The 19,283-nt window shown below is 38.8% G+C and overlaps 1 protein-coding gene and 1 pseudogene across 5 annotated transcripts; one reads left to right on the plus strand and one right to left on the minus strand.

Moving 5' to 3' along the window:
* Positions 1-632: 632 nt before the first annotated feature.
* Positions 633-3,044, plus strand: LOC113718656 (uncharacterized; annotated as a pseudogene).
* An 8,338-nt stretch (positions 3,045-11,382) lies between these two features.
* On the minus strand, positions 11,383-17,951 carry LOC113718998 (teosinte glume architecture 1). 5 transcript variants are annotated; one of them, XR_011825424.1, is made up of 6 exons: positions 17,632-17,951; positions 15,438-15,954; positions 14,000-14,133; positions 13,183-13,863; positions 12,474-13,042; positions 11,383-12,388 (listed from the first exon to the last, which is right to left on the minus strand). XR_011825424.1 is itself a non-coding variant. In XM_072072667.1 (5 exons), the coding sequence occupies exons 3-5, from the start codon at positions 15,647-15,649 to the stop codon at positions 13,238-13,240; spliced, it is 972 nt and encodes a 323-aa protein (XP_071928768.1). In that variant the 5' UTR covers positions 15,650-15,954; positions 17,359-17,388; positions 17,632-17,950; the 3' UTR covers positions 13,066-13,237. The 5 variants fall into 5 exon arrangements, 3 of the variants coding, with proteins under 3 accessions (XP_071928768.1, XP_027099756.1, XP_027099757.1); XR_003454701.2 differs by having other exon boundaries at positions 11,383-13,042; XM_072072667.1 differs by lacking the exons at positions 11,383-12,388; positions 12,474-13,042 and adding an exon at positions 17,359-17,388 and having other exon boundaries at positions 13,066-13,863; positions 17,632-17,950.
* Positions 17,952-19,283: the final 1,332 nt, after the last annotated feature.

The raw sequence follows: 19,283 nt of genomic DNA on the forward strand, positions 1-19,283 counted from the left end.
GTAATTACAGGAGCTGCTTTTATCTTTTGTGTCCTGACTGAAATACCCTTGAAATGTACCCCTTATTATTATTATTTTTTTTTAACGGTGAAAGACTGGTTTGCTCGGACCACTTTGCCCTCCACTGTGACGTATAGCTGGTACTACTAGTATTTTGTTGTATCTGGTTGGGAAGAGGAAATTTTTGAAGCAAAAGAAAAAGAAAAGCGGAGAAAGAGATTTATTTATGAAAAAGAAGGCGATTATCTGCCCAATAACCGAGTTAAAATGAACATAAACGCAGGGGTCATGCGCAGCTGCCAAGAATATTACAAGAATCTTTTGAAGAGTATAAGACATAATATTCGTGGATGACCTTTTTTGCCACTATATATGTATCTTGGATGAAGGATATGTACGTGACTAGCTGGTTGTAATGAATAGTTTCTTTCTCTGGGGCTGGGAGACTCAATTGCTTGACGAGACCACAGAAACTATCTGCATATGACCTAACAGAGATTACTAGCTAGCGTACAACTAATTAAACAGCAATGCGCAAGCCATTGCATAAACTCATGGCCAATGACACTGCCACAAACTAAAAGGCAGCAATGTGAAAGTTAGAGCTTGCAATTCTTGTAATACACCGTAATATGAAAATCTGTGAGGTACTTGATCAGTAAGTTAATGTAAATGGTTCCAGGGACATCTTTTATTCAACATAGAAATATAAGTTGCAAATTACCACCCCTCCTCCTTACACAAGAATGTCCTCCTATCATTCCCACCCGATCGACAAAGAGTTCTTGATCAGAGGTTCACCATGATTCTCTTCCTTGTCATCCCTTTTATTTTCTACCTCCAAAAGAGAGGAGTATAAGGAAATTACTATATATTGTTCTGCGATACCTTTACAGCTTTACTTGATAATTATGCTGATAAGGGAAATAAAAATCATTCGTGTCCAACAAAATCTTAATTTTCTCCAAATATATAAAAGAGACGGAAAGAAAATTTAAAAAATAAATAATAAGAAAACAGAAAAGATAGAAGGGAAATATTAAAAAAATAAATAAGAAACAAAAAATACAAAAAAAAATCTTTTTTTTTACTACAAATATCATTATAAGTTTTTAAACCAAATCTTTAATGGTATTTTCTAGTTCTTGTTTATCTATTTTTATTTCAATTTCTTCATTTTTATGTTTAGAGGGAAAAAAGAAAAGAAGTAATGAAAAGGTAAATTTATCAATTTATTAGTTTGACTTTGACTTTTTATTAATTTCAACAGAAAAGCTAATGATGGCGCTTTAATCTAATTCATGAGGGAGTTATATATAGGGGTGTGCAAAGTCGAAAAATTTCGATTTCGAAACCGATTTCAAATTGAATTCAGAATTTCGATAATTCGGAAGTGAATTCGGTAATTCCGATTTCGAATTGGTCGAAATCGGGTCGAATTCAAAAACATAATATTTGAAATCGGTGATTCCGATTTCGAATTGAGGAAAATAGAAAATACAAAAACGCGGTCTCCTCCTCACCACCGTCACCTCACTAGGCTCCAGTCCCCGTTCTCATCCTCGGCTCTGCTCTCCTTGGGACTCTACCATCTCATCTATACCACCAAGAACCACCTCAAGTCTTCCCGAGATTACACCGCCAGACCTTACCACCCTCTCCCCAACGGCGCCCACCGCCTCCTCAGACCTCCGCCATCTCCAGCTCTACCTCCTCATTCTTTGCATCCTCGTCGCCTTCACCCACCAACCCTCGTTTCCTCCGATTCCGACCCCCTCCTCAAGGGCTGCACCCCCGTCCACCGCTTCACCTCCCTCCAGTCCGCAGCCATTCTCTTCTTCATCCTTCTCCTCGCCCTCACCCTCCTCCTGTCTGAGTCCACCCCTCTCCTCCCATCCTTACCTCCAGATCTCTTTTTCGGCCTCGCCTCTGCCATCTTCTTCCTCCACTACTCCATCTCCTCAGCCTTCGCCTCTGTCCAGACCTCCGATCTCCAGGCTGAGTGCGACCGTGTCTCCGCCCGGGTCTCTGCCCTCTCTTCCCTCCTCGGCCTCATCCTCGCCTACCACCCTAGGCTCTTTTTCGCCGATGTCGGCCCTCATCTGTTCCCTCCTTCCTCATTTGTTCATTCTAATTCCCTCCCCAATTCGAAAAAAAAAGGAATTCACCGAATTTCCGTATTCAATTCGGTATCGAATTCGAAATTGGAATTGGCCATTTCGAAATCGAATTCGGTCAGGAAAATTCCAGTCAAAATTTCGAAAATTTCCGATTTCAAACTTCTGAATTACCGCTTTCGATTTCGATGCACAGCCCTAGTTATATATAAATTTTAAAATCATATGAGTGTTATGTCGTAAAATATCAAACTGCAGGGCAGATAAAAGGTAATATACCCAAAAAAGAATGAACTGAGATTTCTAATACCGAACTCCTGACATAAAAATAACCCACGGGAGACCATCGGCGTAAGTGTATAACCCAACAAAGGTGTGTTTGTCCAATGTTGTACCCTTTGATCCAGAAATTGCGAAATTATTGAGGCAATGGGTGGAAAAATTGAAAAGTTCTTAAACATGTATAGACACAAAATATATCAAAAATTTTCTAGTGCAGCGGCTGAGGACACAGTAAATATCTTGGACTTGGACGCATTTGCAGAGTCTATGACAAGGCATTAATAAAATCAACCAAAATTGATTCTATGAGATTTATTGCGTGTTAATTTAAGCCATCCATAAGTAACGTAGGTTCAGATAACTTGCTTAGTATGGTTTAGCTGGATAAACAAAGTGGCAATGTGAAGGCGGTTTTTCCTTTTTCTTTCTCTTTTCCTTGAAGAAGAGGAGAGGGGTCGCGGAGGGTTGGGGTTTAAATTACATTAACATTTCCGCTTTCTGTCTCACGCAATTGAAGAAAAAAGACAAAGGTGTTGTGTCAAAATATACAGGAGTGCAAAAGCACGTATGACGTACAAGCCCTTCCTAAGCCTAAAAGAAGACAAAATGAGGTTTGATATCGTATTACAAGCACAGCCTCGTTGATGCCTTTATAATGAAACATAAAGTAAAAGAAAAAGGAATTCTTAACACTACTACTTGTACGTAAAGATTATAATCCACCATGTTTCACCAAACCCGGTTTCAAGTATGTGATCATTCTCTAGATCTATGAAATTCACCTATATATTGAGATTTGTCTGGTCATATTTTCGAATAGATGGGCAAGATTCAACCGCAGAGTCTTAGTTTAACTCAAGATTTGGGATAATGCCATGGTGACTTTACGTCACTATACTTTAACGGTAATTAAGTTCTTAATTATGAGCTATTATTAGCGTGTTTAGTGATTAACTACTAGTACATTTTGTTATATAAGTGATCATAAAAATATTTTCCTTATTAAACTGTTTTTAAACAAAGCTTAATTATCGTCTACAGTATGAAATATAGATAATAGTCAGGATAACATCGAAAAAAAGAAAACTTTAACTTTAGTAAAATAACGAATATTTTGAAACATTTCAAAATGAAAAAGATGACGCTTTCAATGAGACGACAAAACTTAGCATTTCAGATTCGATTGATTGAAGTCGCCACAACATTTGTATTTGATTAAGACGCCTGAGTAATTGCGTGGAGAACAAATTCATAGGAGTTGTTTGTTCGATCGGCCCTTCCATCCCAAGCATGCATTTATTACACAGTTACACGTCTTGGCAAGAGTCAAAGGTAATTAATAATAAATAACTGCCCACAACCCATTAGTTCAATTGTTCGTCTGATCCAATTTTAATTGCCAGTGTAAAGGAAAAAATTATTATTATTATTATTTATTATTGGTAGTCAGGAAATTAACGAGTTGACAGAGAATGCGATTACTTTCTCCGACCTCTTCCTCTAATAGTTTTTCCGTATATATACGCAGGTGCTTGTGTTTTATCCTTGAATTCACCATTTATAAACCACTACCTGGACAGCTTATCCAATAAGTGCTAGCTCACTTATATATGTAAGAGAGAAAGCAAATATATATATATATATATGTATATGTATATTTGCAATGATAGTTCCTGTACCAACTGAACTTACCAATTAGAAAAAAAGAGAAAAAAGGATTCTTTTCATCCTTTAATTAGGCTAACATGTCAAGATTAATTAAGCGGTACATAACAAGAGCAAGGACGAGAGGATGTTTGGAAGAGCAAACGAGAAAATGGTGCTTTATATGGATACTTGGATTAATGGTAATTAATACTTGGATCTACCACTAGTTGAGTTGTTAATTGATGTAGATTTTGTAACCGGTACTTCTAAACGATCCTCAATCGTTAGAATACGTAGATAACCATTCTTCTCCTCTTTGGGTTTGAAAGCAAAACATTCCATTTTTGCCTCCGACTTGAAGACGTTGCAAACACCCATATTGCCAAAATGAGGATATATATATATATATATATATATATATATATACATGCTCATACATGTGCGTGTGAAAGCAGAAAATTTTTCAAGTGGACCTAAGCTAAGCAGTTGTCAATTGTGGATTAAAAACAAAATTCTGTGATTATGAATTAATAAGTCGTTATTATATAATCTTCCAAGATGTTGACGTACTGGTATCTCATTGATTGTGGTAATAAGTTTTTTATCCAATGTCTTGCCATGTTTAACGCGTTAACCATTTTGTCACTAAAACAAAACAAAGCCCCCTCCCTCTTCTGACTACAAAGGAAAAATTTTTTTTTTTTTTTTTTTGGGTGCAAGAACAACTTAGAGGAGGACCAAATACTTTGAATGCCTCCAAATTCCACCCCATTGGACTAAGCATGTCTTCTTGGCCGGTGAAAAATTCAGAATTGGTTACGACCGAGAAAGGACAAGTCTTCTCCTGCTTCAGGCCAAATCACAGCCACAGTTCAAATCTCTTCTAATCTACCTGTTTGAATATTGTGACATTTATCTAACGGATTTGTGGGAAAACATCTACTTAGGTCGTTCGGAAATTGACCCCGTGTTCGACCATCTATCTGTTCATGAGTCATGATGATGATCACCTCGATCATCTTAGCCCTTCTTTGGCTGATTTTAACCTTTTTTTTTTATTTTTATAAATGTCATGGAGATTGACCCGTGTTCAAAGATGCTCATGCTACGTCTCAAAATTACGGGTCAATTTTGATCAATCCCGGTGGTTCTTTTTTCTTTTTGGGGGGGGGGGGGGTTTGGGGTGTCACCTTCATTGAAATTCTTTTCGTCTTTGCTTGTCAAAATTCAGATCAACCCAGAAATTCCCCCGTAAGTGTCTGGAAAAGAACGTGCAAATACATCCCAGCGAAACATTAATATAAGAATGCTAGACAAACACACTAGCACCAAAAAAAAAAAAAAAAAACTTAGGAAAAGGGGATATATATACCTTTTCTCTTCTTGATAATGAAGGATTTCTATTGAGAAATAGCCGCGTTGTGGCTACTGTAGCTATAAAATAAAAAAGAAAACAAGGCACTGACTTAAAGAAGACGATGAATGTCACCAGACAATGGTCCAAGTCATGCTCCAGCTATCTGTTATTTTCCCAAATGAAGCAAAAAGGAAAGGTGGATTTTTGTGTAGAGCGGTCCAACATCTTTTTTCTTTAAGCAAAAAGCGAAACGCATGCAGAACTCTTTATGCTTCATTCTATGTTTTCTACAAACTTATTCCCCCGCTTCAATTGTGCACCACCAACCTTAGGCTCTCAAGGTAAATATGGTGATATGTTTTCTAAATTTTCAAATAAACTCAACATATTTGCTTTTATTTCCTTTTCAGTCAAATGACTTTTGTTTTAAAAGAATTACGTAGCCAAGACAAAAACATTCTCACTAAATAATTATGATCAAAAATTTTTTTTTTATACAGTGACAGTATATACACTATCATTATTAGGTGACAATTAATCTAAATCTGAATTTGAAGTTTAAATTTTACATGTACGTTGTCATATGTTCAATAATGATAGTGTATGCAGTGTCAATATATTTAAGATTAAGTTGAATAATTAACTAATCCAAAACAAGGTGTATCTGTGACTATATATGAGACCATGACTCTTAGGGGCTGCTTGGCAAATGGGTCTAAAGGGTAGGAATGGGTATCAAAACTAATGATACCCTTATTTATTGTTTGGTAGACTACTATGTCAATTATTCAATGGGAATCAAAGTGTTAGATCTTTCTCCCTATGATTCCCTACTTGAGCTTCAAATTATTTAGGTCTTTGATATAACGAAAACTCATTTAACTTTCAAAACCAAACAAGGAAGAGAGAATTACCGAACTCACACTCATACTGGAATTTATAATTCTCATTCCAATTTGGATCCAGATTCCGAAATTTGAACCAACAGCTTCTTAATGTATGAATTGCCATAACGATCACACGTGGAACTGCAAACACGAGCTTTCACACCTGTGCTCGCATTTGCTCGTAATATTTGAATCGAATCCGCATTGGGAAGTTGGAATCAAATCCTTGCCGAAACCTGAATTCGAACAAGTCCTTGTGTGAAAAAGGGATGGGAATTAGAATTAACAGAGATAAACTTTTCCTAGAAAAGTAATGCGTACTTGTATTCTGCACATCATTTCTTCTTCATTGCTTTGCTATAAGCTTCTAATTCCTCGTCCGTCCAGTCTTAAACTCTGCACCTCTCTTTTTCCCTTCTCAAATCTTAGCTATCATTTACTTAGTGTAGTATTTGTCCCATTGATTTTTTTTTTTTTGCCAATTGTGAACACCTACCGCACCTCTATTCTAATCTATTTAGAGGAAAATTCAACCGGATTAAAAGAGGTTAGAGAACCTCTAAATCAAAAGAATGTACTATTACACACCTGCATCCTTTTGAATCTGTACCTTATACACGATTAGCTCATCTAAGGCGAGTTGGTTGTTTCATTGAGATTAAAGGTTCTGATTTTTGAACTTGGTTACATGGCAATACGGAGTCAAATCAGTCAATTTAATTGGATGCTGGAGGGATTGTGCCGCAAGAGCACATTATATTAATGGCATGTCCAGCCTCCCAGTCTAAGTACCAGGGATAAACTGGGTTTGTTTGGATAGAGTATTATTCGAAATATTATTTGGAATAATTACTGTAACACTTTTTGTGATGCGATGAATGTGAGATAAAAAGATGATTGGAAATATAAAAAGGTGGGTTGAAAAATGTGTTTATGATACAAGCGAAATATTATTTGGAGAAATCTGCTATCGAAACACTCCCATGTTTCTTCTTCTTTTTTTTTTTTTCCTAGAATGACTCTAAATACACGAATACTACCACGTGACATTTAATCACCCCATATATTATATATTATATAATAATATATAGCCCCATGCCCATTCTATTGCACTTTGCGCTTCTTCGTAGCTGTAGTCAATACATCTAGCTCCAAAAATGACATGTGACGTTCAACCTCTTACGGCGGTGGGGACACCAAATACACTGCATCGAGTATATGTGTGGGGACAGAGATGGAGCCCACGTCGAAATATCAAATACGGAGGCAGCCTACCCTCAGAAGATAAAGAGGGAGCATAGAGCAGCAATGCACATACACATATAAGATTCAGAGCTGTTTCGTGGTCCATTGTTTCTGCTATAGCTTGCTGACCTCAAGAACGTTCGTTGGTGGAGTCTCAATCTTAAATCCGGAACTTCAATTCCATAATTAATCGGAGGGCCAGCTAAAGAAGCTCGAAATGATGACTCGATAATGCATTTCTTTTTGTTTTACAAGTTAAAATCGAGAGCCTGCAGTAACCTTTTTCTTTATGATGAATCGGGAATTTTGTTTTCTGCTAGCCTATAATACGACGGAAAAGCGGAACAAGCAGAGTGAGGGCGGAGGGGCCGTGTACGGAACTTCGCGGACGTCAAGATGGGTACGACTTCTTTTGGCCACTAACCTGTGCAACTAAAGTAGTACCCACCGCCCAAAAGGAAAAACAAGGAAGAACATTACATGGCAAGCAAGACTAAAAAAGATGAGTGTTGTAATAACTTATATAATTTATTCCTAAGAGTCAGTATAAGATTATCTTTCACTAAATCGTCGTGAGAAAGCGTATTAACGTCTAGGCATATGATTGAGTATAATGTGGTGGAAATGGTTTGGATCATCATCATCATCATGCCTCATGAGCAACTTCACACTCATAAATCCAATCAGATGCACATTGCAAGGAAAAAGCAGAAAGTTAGAGCCCTTGGCCAATGGTCATCCTTGTTCCAACCCCCTCCAATCAACCAATGACTCGGACAGAAGAGATTGCGACGTTTTGCGAAGACAACTGTGCGCTCAATAAATACGACGTTCCGGCTCATAGATCGGATGGACGAGACACGCGCACCCACCCAAGATGATGGGGTTGTTTAGGTTGGATGATCTTGATCTATCAAGCAAGCCGCTGTGGCCTTGTAGCCAATAGGGCCAGAGCAGTAGGGTAGGGTAGGGTAGGGTAGGGGAGGATGGGAGAAAGAACCCCATTAAATTGGATTTGGGGCAGGGACGGTCATCAGTATGACCGTCCCTGCACGGTTAAAAATTTGTGCGGCTGAAAATTGGCCCTCAAAATTTTGTGCGGCTGAAATAACACTATGTAACTCGAAATTCGCGCCAAGTGTGGCGCCCATCACTATCTGTTGTGAAAATACATCCTGTGAAAAAAAAGTTACGCGCAGTTGAACCAATGTTACGCGCAGTTGAAATGAGCTAAAATTGGCAGGGACGGTTGCACCTGCAACCGTCCCTGCCCCGAGTCCCCATTAAATTAGATGTGAATTACTACATTACTGCTTTTAAAGTGGAATTTCCCAAAATAGAAAGGCCATCCGCGTGTCCCGGTATCTGATGTTGATGCTGCCCGCCCTTTTAAGGTTGTAAATCTGACCCGATTTGTACTCTCCTCTCCGCCGGGGCCCGGGGGGTGAGGGGTCCACAGTACCGTTCATCAATTTGCAAAAAAGCTTCGTCTCTCTTCACTCCAATTCATTGGTCCCCCACTCAGCTGCACCATCATCTCAGCTTCACCTCCCCAATTGATTGAATCTTGGCCAAGCATAAATTCTTTTGCTCAAAATTCATTTATTTTGACACGTACTATTATAATATAACCACAGCGTTGTTTTGCATTTTCTTGAGAACCCCCCCAGTTTGTTGTGTATTTTAGATAATACCGCTAATTTCCGGCATCCGTGTGAAGTGGGCCCTCTCTCGTGGTACTAATTGCACAACACCACCATGCACCATCACCGCAGCAGGGGAAGGGACTAAAAGTAAAAGGAAGAAAAGTAACTTTTTTTTGTTATCTTTTTGGCCAGAAATGCCCACTTCACACAATTTTTGACTGCCATTGGTGGCAAAGCGTTTGCATAAATGGTGTTTGTGAGTGTTTCCTGGAAAACTTTTTTCTGCTGACCACTCATATATGGAAAGTATTGCAATTGAGTGAACCATGTGAAGTGCAATTTCTTTTGAAGTTTGTCTCTCTCCTGAAAATCTCTCTCTCTCTCTCTCTTAAAAGTTAAAACCAAACCCAAAAATCAAACCAAAAAAAAAAAAAAAAAGGAAAGAAATTCTTGCTTGTTGATCACACAAAAAATTGCAAATGCGGGGGAAGCACTTTGTAGGGCGTTATTAATTTGGCCAAAACTGGCTGAAAACTGCACAAAATAGAGAAGACAATAGGAAAAGCTTTGTTGAGCTTGATCTGTTTGTACATTTGATTGACAGTTCAGAGATCCAAATTAGAAAATTAGTACTGCCTAAACGACCACTGTACTGTAACTGATGATTCTCAAGATGAAGGGGCAGTACCCCCCAAAAAAAACCACAAAAAACAACAAAACAATACAAAAAAAAATAGAGTACTTGTGGTGGGTTCTCAAATTAGGAGCTGTTTAAGGTTAAAACCGCTATTGATCCTTGAAAGAAAACCGAGAAATGATAATCTCAACCATGAGGATGAGGAATGTTATTGGCATGTCTGCATCAGCCATGTGGTGTCATTAAATTTGCTCATGTTTTGGAAAGCAACCTCAGAGCCAAGTGACATGTTACAGCTGCTAACAGCCTTTTTTTTTTTTTTTGGAACCAAACCATCATACTTTATTATTAGCAGAATAAGAATTCATTTCTCAGGGGTAAGCGTTGGAATATATTGCGTGAAAGGCTAAAATGTCCTACGAATGATCTATAAGGGTAATTTTGTCAAATTAATATTTTATGGCTGCAAGAAATTCCGCTATTAATTTCCCCAAAAATTCTTGAGATCTAACACAACTGTAATTATCATTAACGACTTAGTTAACCGTGAAGTGTCTAATTCGAGACTCTCTCAGAGTCTTCCCTTCCTAACATTTAAAACCTCCCTTGAACGGTTCAAAAGAAAAAAGAAGAGATTCTCAATAAAGGGTTGTTATCTTTTTGTTCATTTTTTTTTTTTTACCAAGCAAGTTAAGACTTTTGTGGTAATAAACTAACCCGAATCCCGTGAGAACCCCAAAAGCCGGTATCTCTTGAGGTCTCACAGGGAACTAATATACTACCCTAATCCCCCTAACAACCCCGATGTGGGATCTTTTTGTTTATCAATTAGAAAATTTTTAAGAGAGAGAGCGAGAGAGAGAGAATCTTTCTTTTTCTTCCTTTTTGGGCTAAGGTGTTGGTAAATGTACGGTGTACGCAAAATGGTATGGGTCATGAGCATCAAATACCAGGCCTACAAGTCATTGCTGGCCCTGGGCTTTATACATGCATATGATTTGTACTTAACATAGATAATGGGCTTTGAATCATTTGTCCGACCATCTGATTATGCAGTAAAAGCCCATATACAATGTCCAGCTACGTAGATTGAAAGATAGCCAGTGAAACAAAAAAGTTGCTTCTGGAAGCCCATGGATTCGATTCCTCGTCCGCCACAAGCCTCGAAAGTGTGTCATTTTCAAAGGAAACACTTTTTTATTTTATCCTCCTCCTCCGGAAATGTGCGGACTAAATATTCCTTATTCTAAGAACCATCAGCAATATATATATAAGCTTTGGTAGCAGTAATATAATAAGTATGCCTGGTGCATGCAAATGCAGAGGCTTTTTTGCTATGCGGGGAGAAATGCTAAAACAAGACTGAATTTAGATAATCGCTTTGTGGAATATTAGCACGGCTTCAGAACAAGAAAACTGTATACCCCGCCCCCGGGGGGGGGGGCTATGTACAATCTTCCATAACAAAGGAATATATATATATATAATGAGTGATGATGTCTTCTGCACGCTTATTCTTGAAGCTCGAACAACAGTAGAAACATCCAAACTACATCACAACACATCAGAAAGTGAAACGACTTCCATTTCAAAGGTTCTTGTAACATAACAAAATTGGACTGCTGCTTCCTAGTCGACTAGTCACTCGCGTGACTGAGTTTCACGCGACACACCATACTGCACCATAAAAAATTCAGCAAGGCTACATGTATTTTCCTGATCAGTTCACCAATCAGTTATAAAGGCCTTCGTTCAGGATGCTCAATTCTTCGAGTCTGCGACGCTCCTTTACGTGATTAATGTAGCTTGTGGCCTTTGTGTCAACTTGTTCATCTCCACCAATGCCTGTAGGGCCGTGAACGTAGCCATCCGAACTAGGAAAGCCTCCGCCTGGCTGTGAGAAAGACTCTGTTTGCACCGCGGCCGAAGATGCGCGCGGCTCTGGCTCAACCTTTGTAGCATATTGCATCATAGATGGTGCAGGTTTAGCAGCTCTGTAGAAAGACATAACCAGCTTGCTCTTCAGAAGGCTGCCTCCTCCTCCACCTTGCATCCGGTTGGCGATCTCCATTTTGAGTTACAGCACAAAATTAGAAACTTATATACAATTTACTGGGGGCAGCTCCACTATTTATTGGACTGAGGTTGTTAAGATAAAAATGAATCTTCTTGATGATCGATCAGTGGTCCCCTAGCTAATTACTGCTTTGCAGTCATATAATACTCAATTAGTTGTAGTTGGATATATTCCTCTTTATATTTAATTCCAGATTCGGACCCATTTTCCGAGATATGCTTAATGCAGAATTGCGTTGGTGGATTAAAACATATCCAAGGAAAGATTGAGCCGACTGTGGACTTTCTTTATGCATGGCTTCCTGCTTCGCTTTTTATTCTCTGTGTCTATCCCGTGATTTGGTACAAGATCTTGCGTTTGTTTACTTATTCTTATTTGTATGGTGCTATAGGCCAGGCTCGGTTGGAGCTGCCTTTGACGAACTATAGTTAGAAAGTACAACTACTAGTTCAGCGCCTTTAACTAAGATATACATCCCTGATTTCCTGTGGTCCTGGAACACAGCAATCACCAATCAGCGCTGCTCGATGATGATGATGTTTATCTCATGCAAACAACCCAATATTGTGATAACGTACTGGAGTTGATAATTCATGCACTAAGAGTGGGGATCAAGCGAGTTGCCACTCCAAGACCTGCCGTGTAAATGGCCTGCATAAGAAGCTTGTTGCTGTGAATAAATGTTCATCAAAGATAAAACTAATCAAGAAACTCAACATAGAATTAGCCCATATATCAGAGAATGAAGAAAGTCCCTCCAGATGATTGCGTATGAAACAGACCGCATTTGCAGATGAAATTCTCAGCCTGACCTCCTTTCACAGTTGATTTTAATTAACCTATGTCATTATTTCATTACAATGATCCACTAGCAGAAGTGGCAGAATTACTGTTGTATGACTTTGTTCTCAAACTCTGTGAGGCTGAGGAGAGAATTTTCAGTTCAACGGCTGCATATCACATCAGCTTATGCATCACAACAGACTAGGATTATAATTTGGAGTTCCACTTTTGGAGATTGTAAATCTTCAGCACAGGATCCTGGGATACGCAATTCCATTTTCTCCAACGACCATTAGATAATTATACTACTTAAGATGGGAACAACTGCATTGAAGTTTTTCTCGTTGCAGAGGGGCTGAATTACCTGGAAGTGGAGAAATAAGAAAGTAGGTGAATGGTGAAATTTTCATTTCCTCAACAGGTATCAAGAATAGGTCACACAGATAAATCTAGCAACAGCAAACATTCTTAAGAGGGAGGTGAAAAAGAATTAGTGTCTAGTACAGCAACAGTTTATTGACGCAGTCAGCACAGTGCAAGCAACGGCAATTAACGAGAGCTACTCCCACAGGAATGTTAGAGTCTGCTGAGATCCACCACTTGTAGATGACTCTTCAGGTCCATTCTGAAACATTTCCTGGAAATGAAGGGTGGCATTGTTGCTCACTCGGGAATCTGATTCAGAAATTACTGGCTTGTTTTCTATTTCCTGAGCATATGGAAACTGGCCTGGACTGCCGTACTGCAAATTGTGTACTAAGGACTGTGCCTGGGAAATGGAGTCAGGCTGCACCATGTGGCTAAAACCAATCTCCCTAGTTACGGCGGGTGCAGATGACAGAAGAGAGAGAGCACGATCAGAATTGATAACTTGATTCAAACCATCGGAAAAGATCTTTTGGCTGCTATTATTATGTCCTGATGCAGAATCAGGATCAAGAAGCGGTTGGCAGATGGAAGTTTCAGGAAGAGTGCGGGGGGTGCTTTGAATGAATTGAAACTGGTTCACTCCTTTGTAGTCATGAACCGACTCTGGGAACGCGTTTTGCCTGTCTATGTAATTTGTGTTTGATTGGCAGTACAGCACCACATCATTCTCAGGTTTGACAACACCACTCCAGCTGGAACTCACCACAGCACTTGGAAATATTTGAGGTGTACCAAATGACAGAAGCCTACTACTACCTGCAAAGGTAGCCATTTAAATTTCAATGTTCACTTGAATGAATCATGATGAAGTATCTAATATGCGATTCACATAATATGCTAGTGCATTAACAGAGTCAACAAACAAGAATGCTCGATCTTTACTCATCCAGACCTTGTTGACTTGGAAAAAGCATTCCAGAGTTTCTGGAAAGTTCTGCCTGAGGCTTCCTTCGCCTCCTATTATGGCCATCAAGACGTTTTCTGCAGCTCCTTTTTCCTTCATCAAACTCCCCTAAAGAATGAAACCTGCACATGCATACAATGAGTAAGAAACGAGCAGACTGGAATCTACAAGAGAGAAAATCTTCAATAACAATTGAAATTCTGCAATGAATAAATATCAGAACATGTGCAATCCAACGTGAATACAGCTTTCTTTCCCCTTAATGTGTCAAATTCAAAGAATTTCACGTAAAGCATGCACGGATGGAGGATACCATGCACAGCCAAGTCATGAAAGTAAGTCACCTACTGGGAGCAGCTCAACCTAGATTGCATCATAACAACATGGAACTAACTACCATTGCACTCATTGCTCACAAGCTTTAAGAGTCATAACACGTTGCATACGTGATTTATTGTTCTGGCATCTATATCTTTTCACTTGAAAAATACTTTCAGGTAAAAAATTCATTAGAAGAAGAGACGTTAGCTCCACAACATGCTCCAAATATACACTGAATTCATGATAGGATGACTTTCAGTTGAATTTAGTTAGAAACTGTTCTATGTCTCGAGTCAATGATTTGCCAAATGTTCATTGGAATATTTACATTTTGTGGTCAGACTCAGCTAAACTATCATGAAAATCACATGGTTTCAATTAGGGATACCTCATCATGTGAAAGGCATCAATCAACATTGAGCATCAAACCACTACAAAAAACATTTCTGAATGCATACTTATAAAATTATGTAAAACCTTGTAGTAACGGCGGATCAGCATTTTCATGACTAAGAGATTAGGGAGGGAGTTGATGAGTTTCACATGGCACCTAGAAAATACATGATACTTTGATTAAAGGAGGTTCAATAATTGACACTTTTATGCCACACTTTTTATTCTTTTCTTCTTTTGGGCCTATTGGAAAGGTTATTGACCTGTACCTAACAACTTTAAAAAACAATAAATATAAAAAGTAAAGACAACTCCAGAACAAGAAATACTATAGCATGAAACTAGAATCACCGAACTTGAATGGCGCAAAACCCACTAAAGTGGTCTACGATAGTAAACCATGAACTAGCAATACCAGCTTACAGATATTCTACCCAACAAACATCCTGCTATAACTAAAATTGCTAGACACAGCTTCAATCAACAAGAGATCGGCCTTCTTCATGCTGGAATCCATAAGATAAAGAGTTAGGAGTCTGAAGGCAACAAAAAGCACAAGAGTGTGAAGGAACGGCTACCAAAAACTGGGGAAAATGAAGTGAGAGAGACAAAGAAGAAGCATAAGAAGGCAATGAGATCTAATTGATCACAATCCTCCTTAAAATTTATCAATAGCAAAACTGCAGACCATTCTTGATATAAAGTGGTTTACCTGCTGCATTGTTGACAAAACCGTAGCTCACGACCCCCAATTGTGACTTTTGAGGCCTTAGAGTGGTGCTCACAGACTTTATGGCGGCGATGATAATCTCGACATTGGCTAAGGTCAGCATTACATCCATCAACCAAGCAATGAGCCATTTGGGTCACATTCCCAGGTGCTTTGGCCCTCTTCGATGATCCCGTCAATGACGATGATTCCATCAACAAGATTTGTGGTGCTCAATGACTTTCCAACCCCCCCAAATTCGAAATATCGACAGCTTCTTTAACTAGAAAGATTAGCTCCCTTGAGTCTCTCTTCACTTGTAAGCTACTTGACTCCAGTCAACAACAAGATTTACACGTTACAAAAAAGGCAGAATAAGAAGCGTCTCCCTCCAATCCAGCTAACTTCCAAGAAATTGTCCGCAAAGAGAGATCCCAGACTAACTTTCCCTCTCAGTCAAGTTCTTTTCATATGGATCCTCCATTAGCCTCACAATCAAGTTCTTGACAAACTTATCCACCTGGTACAACATTCCATAACCGTTGAGATAAGAGGGGAGAGAAAAACAAAAAGACAAAATCATTAACTCCTTAAAGATAGACTCTTTTTGGGTTCATATTCGTGTAAATAATCAAAATAAAAGGGGAAAGTTCAGAATTAGTGTAACAATGAACAGGCTAGTATAGTTTTGGTCCTAAAAGTCCTAAAAAATGAACCCAAATAATTCCCTCGTGTAAGTCAAGGTCTTCGATAGACTCTAGGGGAACATCTTCAACAAAGGAAACTGCGGAGCTAGTTCCTTGAAACCAAAACCATCCTTCTAAGATAAATAAAACTCAGGAACATTAAAGTATAACTGCTTCAAGTTCTTGCGTTTTGTGCAGACTATACAGCTCAGGTCATTGGTTTTCTTGCTGGAAATGTTAGGAAATGGTATGAGCAGCAGTTGGAATATTCGAGATGTATTTAGCATAACTAACCTTTTCAAAATTTACATGTCCGACAGCCACCAAAAGGCTGGGGCCTAAAGAAGAAATTGGACATGCCTCAGCATCCCAAACCCTCAACAACTCCTCAACCACCAAAAACAAATTAGGCAGGAGGAGGAGGAGGAGGAGGAGGAGGAGGGAGGGGGGGGGGAAGGAAAAAGATATTAGTACTGCTTAAAACATATATCTACACTAGTCATGGTGCAGGGGGAGATTCTAAAATGCAAAAAGTAAGGTTATGGTCATGTAAAAAGGACAGAATTGTAGGACCATGGTCATTCAAGATGACTTCCACGGATTGAGAGAAGAGGGTTACAGATGGTTGTTCAGAAAGAAATGTCTCCCAATTCATGTCAAGTTCTCTGCCAAAAAGTGGAAAAATCTCAAAAACCATGTGCAAGTTGTAAATAATGCAACCCCACTTCGTCCAATTATGAAGGGAGGAACCACAGCTATGAATCTTACTAGTCACAGTTCCAGGCCCAGAGAGAGAGAGAGAGAGGCCCTCTAAAGAAAATAGGGAGGAAAAGATGTACGTAATAGTAGTAGCAGTAAAAAGAGGAAAAAAGGAAATATCACAGCTGTCCTTTGTCTTTTATAATATTATTGCAACAATAGTAAAAATCCAATCACTACCCATTACACAAAAAAATTTCATTCTAATAACATGCTAGAAAAAATAACATGCTAGAAAAGGTTTCATCACCAAAACCACTTAATATACCATAACTACTAGCGAAGGCAAGAAAAGAAAAGAAAAGAAAGAAAAGAAAAGGGTGTGAAAAAGGAACAGAGCCCTCGAAGATGGGTGGATAGATAGACAGACACACTGAACAGCCCCCGCGGATTCCCAGTTCCATCTCAATTAAAAGAAACAGCAGAAACAGCCAGAAAGGCAGGTAGAGAAAGTGGTGAGTACAGAACTACTATAATACCTTAAAATCAACAGGGAAGTTGGCTTTGGCCTGTTGAGCAGAAGCAGTTAGATATTTTGGAGATTCATCATCAAAGAAAGCATAAAGATTAAAACTTTGGGCCTCTGAGCAAGAAAAGATCAAGCAAGATAGTACACGATGCCCTTTCTATATGGTACTAGTAGCACATCCAAAGAATTACTACTTGAAAAGATCACAGCATAATAGCAGTAATAATAGAGTAATAAAAGTATCTAAGAAGAAGTAGGAGGAGCAAGAACTTGGGAGACTTACAGACAAGTGCAAGAGAAGAAGTCTGACTTGGTCTTCTCAGCCATTCATTCTCTGACAATGAGACCATTATAACAGTCTAGATCAGTAAAGTGGCAACTAGCAAAAGACAGTCATAAGCCGTGTGTCCCTCCGCTCGTTGTGGTGTTTTTTGTACGCGAGAGAGAGAGAGAGAGAACTGCGAAAGTGAGGAGGAGAGTTAATTAAGGCTAGGAGGGCTGAGGAGCTGAACAAGACCAAGAGCAAGAGCAAGAACAAGATAGAATAGAGACATGATGGTACCGCGAGTGAGAGCAAAAGAAGCAATAGAGGTGTGTTTCATGTTGGAATTATTGGGAGGAGCTTTTATAATTTACACACTTACATCAGCACAGCAGCTATTGGATAACGCCTCAAAGACACATACTACTATTACTTGTGCAACGAAAACATGCCTACTAAGTAGCACTCTAATTCAATTTTCACATACTAACTAAACCGGTCTGTGGGGTGGGGTCGGAGCAGGGTGGGGTGGACGATTGCTGAGTTAAAAAACTTCAAACTTGGAACTGTTTGTTCACTTTCTTTCTTAAGCCTCATTCCTTTTTAAGCTAAAAGCCTTGCCACAAGTGTTTAATAAAAAACAACTAAACTGAACTATTTGATTAAGTTAAAGAAGAACAAGAGCCATAAAATGAGTGGCAAGGAAAGCGACAGGGTGTGTTTGTAGCTTTCAACTTTATTATGGACTCGAGAGAGAGAGAGAGAGATAGACGGGGCAAAAGATAAAGTACATGGGAGGATGAGATTGAAACGAGGGGGGGCTGGTAGGTGCTGGTGGGCGTGGAGTGGAAAAACTGGAAACTGGAAAGTTTGGTGTGGTTTCCCAGTCCCAGTCGTTGTGTCCCATAATAGAATCATGTCCCCTTGCCTCTTCTAGTTACACTACCACTACTCCTCTCCTTTTCCCCTTTTTTCTTTTAAATTAATACTTTCTTCTTTATTTCCTTTCTTTTCCTCTGGTGTTATAAATTTTCTTTTTTTTTTTTTTAAGATGACCTATTATTCCCTCCTGCAAACAAAATTGGTTTTATTGTCCTCTACACACACACACATATATATATATATATATATTGAAAAGATATTATTATTATTGTCCTCTATATTTGAAATGGGAATCTGTTACACATATTATTAAGCCAGATTCTTATACTACTAGAATGATTGGCCAGCGCACCCTGTCTTGAGGATGCATGCTGTGCTATGGGTCCTCTGAGGAGCTCAAGGAAACAGCGTACATCAAATATGGAGCGACAAAAATGGCAAATACAGCAAGTTGCAGAAAGAGTATGGCAAGAAGAGCAATAATATTTAAAGTCATTTTCCGTAAACACAAAGGTACACAAATATTTTCTGTAATTCCTCTGGTCACCCTGTCTATTAGAGGGGGAAAAAAATAAAAGCATAAGCAGGAGCTGAACTCGCATGTTTTTCACTCTCTTTCTCTGTCCGCTTCTTAACTCCTAATTCTTTCCTGCTCGAGGGAAGGGAAAAAAAAAAAAAAAAGGGAGAGATAAGGGGAGAAGCCATGTGAGTCTCTAAATTTTCGTTTGGATTAGCTATTTTTTGAAATGTTTTTAAAAAATTTCACTGTAACAGAGTTTTTATAATATATT

Source organism: Coffea arabica, chromosome 11e (genome assembly GCF_036785885.1).
Source record: "Coffea arabica cultivar ET-39 chromosome 11e, Coffea Arabica ET-39 HiFi, whole genome shotgun sequence".
Lineage (NCBI taxonomy): Eukaryota > Viridiplantae > Streptophyta > Magnoliopsida > Gentianales > Rubiaceae > Coffea > Coffea arabica.

Bases quoted from the DNA above. Each gene is read 5' to 3' on its own strand.
- LOC113718998 (XM_027243955.2), bottom strand. From the start codon at position 15,649: ATGGAATCATCGTCATTGACGGGATCATCGAAGAGGGCCAAAGCACCT. The intron at 14,134-15,437 runs GTAAACCACTTT...ATGCATGTGCAG, and splicing joins TTTTGTCAACAATGCAGCAG to GTTTCATTCTTTAGGGGAGT. The intron at 13,864-13,999 runs GTCTGGATGAGT...CTACCTTTGCAG, and splicing joins GCTTTTTCCAAGTCAACAAG to GTAGTAGTAGGCTTCTGTCA.